Genomic DNA, 4858 nt, shown 5'->3' with positions numbered 1-4858 from the left:
CTTCCGAGCAGTTTGTGTGTCTGTTGTGTTCCCGCTGTTTGACCAGTGGCTGACGTGACCGTAGGTTGCAGACTGCCGACAAAGACGCAACACCGTGGTGCGAAAATAACAACGCGCTCCACCGACCGCGTCAGCGTGACGCTGACATCTCTGTCTTCATGCGCGGCCACAGGTTCACACACCAACACACACACACCAACACAGCGGAGCAAGGAGCGACGAGCCACTTCACTGACCCACCCCTCTCAAAGAAATGGGAAAACACATGGGATTGGTACAAGCCTGAGTAGCGCAGTAGAAACTCTTTGTGCAGATATTTTCTTTCTTTAAGAACATTGTAATATCCCATAGGCCCTAGGGGCATTCAACTAAAATGTTAAGAGGTCCAGTTAGAGAAATTTTCTTGAAGCGAAGGTCCAGAAGATCATACTGTCTAACTATTTAGTGTGATATATATTTAAGTAGCCTGGTAGTTGTATCAACATCTGCATGTAATCAATACCTTTCAAATCAAATGAATTCAGTACGATTAAAACACTTTTAAACAATATTTATTATCACGTAACATAGAACTGGACTTATGTGTGACTGCAGATATGTTTAATGTTCTCTCATGAACTTAATAAAAGTAGGGCTGCATTTTAAAATAAAATAAATACAAAATGAAAATGGTGCATGTAATAATAAATAATAATAATCAAATAAAGTGCTTAACTTCAGAACAATTAAATAAAGGGAGGAAAAGCTTAAATGTCCCCGTTTCTGTTTCAGTCTCAAACAATTTTACAGATAATAAATCTCAACACATCTTCACAATTTAACAGTTTTAGAGCATCACTCTGCATCCCACTCCCCCACTTTGTTGCTCAGTGGGAGAATTGAGCTCTAGCTTGTCCTGCCAGGACTTTAAACCTGGGCTTGAATGGAGTCAGGGCCATTCTCATGCACATGTGGAGGTGCTCGTTGATGAGCCTCGAACGATATTTATTTTTGATGATATTCATCGTGGAGAAAGCTGCCTCGCAGTTGTAGGTGGAGCCAAACATGGTCAAGATGTATATGGCAACTTTCCTCAGACCTGGAAAAGCTGTCTCAGGGACCGTTTGGAGCCAGAAAGTGGAAGGGTCAGTTTTTAGAAACTGCTCTTTCAGGGACACATCTACTTGGAGATCAACCAGTTGCATCTGGAGAGGCCCAGGATTTACCCATTTAAAGTGCTGTGTGACTTCCTTTGAGAACCCCCTGACATCAGTGATGATAAATGGGTTCTGAATGAACATGGTGATCTGCTGTCCAAAGCTGAAGCTGTCAAAACGGTTGCTGAAGTTTACGATCAGCTTATCAATGAAGTCAACAAAAGAAGACACATCTCTCTGTCCCTGAACCTGTTCCTGCACTGCTGGGAAGTGTGCACACTCTCCCTGCAGGTCTTCCTTGAACAACTCAAGTTTCTTTTGAAAGGAGCGGACAGCGGTCATCAGTTCACAAATTGAATTGTCCTTGCCCTGTAGCCTCAAATTCAGTTCATTCAGATGTGCAGTGATATCAATCAAAAAGGCCACATTATCCATCTGTTTCTCATTTTCTAAAAAGAGAGAAAACTGTGTTGCCTTCTGATGTCTTAGCTCTGCCAAAAAAGATGCTACTTCCCTCCTGATGGACCAAAAGCGTGCTAAGACCCTCCCTTTGCTGAGCCACCTCACATTATTGTGCAGCAAAAGATCATCAGCATTGGCATCAACTTCTCTGAGGAATTCCCTCAGCATGCGATGCTGGGTGGAAGAGGATGCCCTGAGAAAATTGATCATTTTCATCATTGTATTCATCACTTCAGCATGCTCATCTGACAGGGAGGCACAGAGGACAGATTGATGAATGATGCAATGGTAAGCTATGAGCTCTGGATTGTCCTCTTTCAGTCTTGCTACAGCTCCTTTCTCTCTCCCTATCATAGCAGGGGCTCCATCTGTGGCCATTGAAACCACTTGTGTTGGCTCTATTCCTCTCTTCGTTAACATCTCCTTAATGGCCAGGTAGATATCTTCTCCTCTTGTACTGGTTTGAAGGGGAGTGACACCTAACAGGTCTTCACAGAATGCTTTCTGGTCTGTGTTGAAAAACCTGACGTACACTAACAGCTGAGCATTGTCACAGATGTCAGTGGACTCATCCACAGCTAAGCCTACACATGGTGCCTTATGTATGGCTTCATTTAGCTGGGTTAGCACGTCCTGAGTTAATATTTCACTTTTCTTTGTGGCAGATGATGCTGACATGTGTATTTGCTTTATCTTATCACAAAGCTCTTGTTTTGGTTTTCCGTCAAGTAATGTTTCAGCAACGACACTCATGCATTCTTTGACAAGCCCTCCATCAGTAAATGGCTTTTTGTGTTGCCCCAAAATCCAAGCAACTCTGAGGGAACACTCGTGAGCACGTTGTTGGGCAGTGAACGTGTGGCTCAGGATCCTGGTTGACTGTTCATATTGGGCTGTGAGGCCACTTATTTTCTGTGATCTCACTTCGGATTTGAGTGGGTATGTTTGTTCAAAACCTTTATGTTTTGTCTCATAATGGCGTTTCACATTGCCACTTTTAATAAGTGCCACGGTTTCTGAACATATAAGACACACTGGTTTTGTGCTCCCTGTGGGAAGTATGAACAGAAATGAGTCGGTCCATTCCGGATTAAATGCTCTATTTTTGCTTTCAACTTTTCTTTTTTTGGAGAGCGACATTTGTTCCTTATGTTTCTCTCCCTTTCGCTGTCTCACTCGCCTTTTTCTCAACTTTCTCCGGCGCAGTCGTCCGTTTCTCTCCCTTTGTTTTTAAAATGTATCGCTATCTTTCTTTTTCTTTCTACCGTCTCAATGTGTAACCTGCCTCTAACTTTCTCATCTGTCTGCGCAGCGCTGTCTGTTGAGACGTAATGTTTACCGCCGAGAATGCATAGATTTGATTGGCTGAGTGGTATCACGTGGGATGGTTTAACTCGCATGAAATTGGTCTGTGCGTTTCCACATCCGCTAAACCACTACTGTAAAGACTGCAAAAGCTGCGCCGCGCCGCCGGGTAAAAAAATAAAAGCGCCCTGTCAGGTTTTAAATCATAACCTTCTGCTTTGGCTGGCGGTCCGGGTCCGGATGGGACGGCCTCTGGGTCCGGACCCGGACCGTGGTCCGCCAGTTAGTGACCAATGCCCTAGGGCAGTGGTTATCAAATGGGGGTGTACCCTTTTATACGTGAGATTTAATATATATATATATATATATATATATATATATATGTCATACACGTCCTCTATATATATATATATATATATATATATATATATATATATATATATATATATATATATATATATATTAAGTCTATATTTAATATATATATATATATATATATATATATATATCAAATCTATATGTATATATATTTAAAATTAGCATCAATTCAAAAATCCTTTAAAAATAGTTATTTCATAAATATTCAATACAATATAAGTGTAAGTTCATACGTTTTTGTGTCAGTGATGTACCCCCTGTGAAAATGTTTTTCATCCAAACCAGGCAAAGCCTTTTTGATTGAAAAAAAAATGTAATACACAGCAATCAGGGTCTGATTTAAAATAAAATATATAACATTCAGTTCATGAACTTCCACTTATATTTGATTGAATATTAAGAAAAATCTATTTGTAAAGGATATTTGAATGGATTTTTAAAACAATACCGGTGCCTAAACCGATACTTATTTAATTTTTCTTCAAATTGAACAATATATTAACCTTTTAGATTATACTATAAATATAAATAAATAAATACATACAAAACACTTGTCTTCAAACTGCAGCTTCAAACCTTTTATCTTAAAACTATAAACAATATATATATATATATATATATATATATATATATATATATATATATATATATATATATATATAAAAAGAACAGACACAAGCATCAGGTGGCCTGATGGGACCGTGTGCAACAGAACTCAGAAACCTTTGGATTCTATAAACTGCTGCTTTACTGGACTACCTGTCATCATTAATATCAACTGGAGAGATTTGTTCCAGGAAGCCGAGGACGGACGTTCAAAAGCTCGTGCTCGTGTCTGCAGCGATCTCTGTGTGCTTGCGCTGTGTGTGGTGTGTGAGTGCGCTCTGATCCGCACTATTTTAATAGTATCGATACATCAAAATCCTATCGTTTTTAACGTGCGGGTACCGCGCTACCTTTTTAGTGCAACATTACAGAGTAGTGTAAAAAAAAAAAAAACTATTTAAATTGGCTCAGACACCGGAGGAAAGCACCAAAATCTGCGTTGCTTTTCGGTCCGGTAGGTACCGGACGTGCCAATATGGCACCGGTTCTCGGTACCCAACTCTAGTCTTGGCCAGTGATTCTTAATCATAAGGCCGCTGCCCCCCATTGGGCCGCGAGCGCCACCTAGAGGGCCGCCAAAAACGTTCCGTTTTTCACCTGTGGGCCACAAGGCCCGCGGAAACGCATAGGTTATGAATTGAAGACACCAGAGATATTACTGTTATCCACGCTCAGTTACAATATTACGGAAGCGCATTGCATTCACTGGATTAAAACAAAATAGACCCCTTTTCTCGTAATTACGACATCCTGAGCTCGTAATTACGAGATCTTTTCTCATAATTACGAGATCTTTTCTCGGAATTACGAGATCCTGATCTCGTAATTACGACATCCTGATCTCGTAATTACGAGAAAAGATAAAGAAAAAGGAAACGTCTGTAAATCCTCTCTCAGTGGCAATGATGGCGCTATCGCAGTTAATCTGCTATTATTACCTTCTCGGTTTGAGACACTGTGAAATACTGATG

At 40.4% G+C, this 4858-nt stretch overlaps 1 protein-coding gene across 1 annotated transcript; it reads right to left on the bottom strand.

The window, feature by feature from the left end:
* Nucleotides 1-866: 866 nt before the first annotated feature.
* Nucleotides 867-2276, bottom strand: LOC306746611 (SCAN domain-containing protein 3-like; the record flags this gene model as incomplete). The annotated part of the gene is made up of 1 exon (XM_079229543.1): nucleotides 867-2276. The coding sequence occupies one exon, from the start codon at nucleotides 2274-2276 to the stop codon at nucleotides 867-869; it is 1410 nt and encodes a 469-aa protein (XP_079085669.1).
* Nucleotides 2277-4858: the final 2582 nt, after the last annotated feature.

Source organism: Taurulus bubalis (genome assembly GCF_910589615.1).
Source record: "Taurulus bubalis genome assembly, chromosome: 14".
NCBI classification, from domain to species: domain Eukaryota; kingdom Metazoa; phylum Chordata; class Actinopteri; order Perciformes; family Cottidae; genus Taurulus; species Taurulus bubalis.
This window is presented reverse-complemented; position numbering and strand designations above follow the sequence as displayed.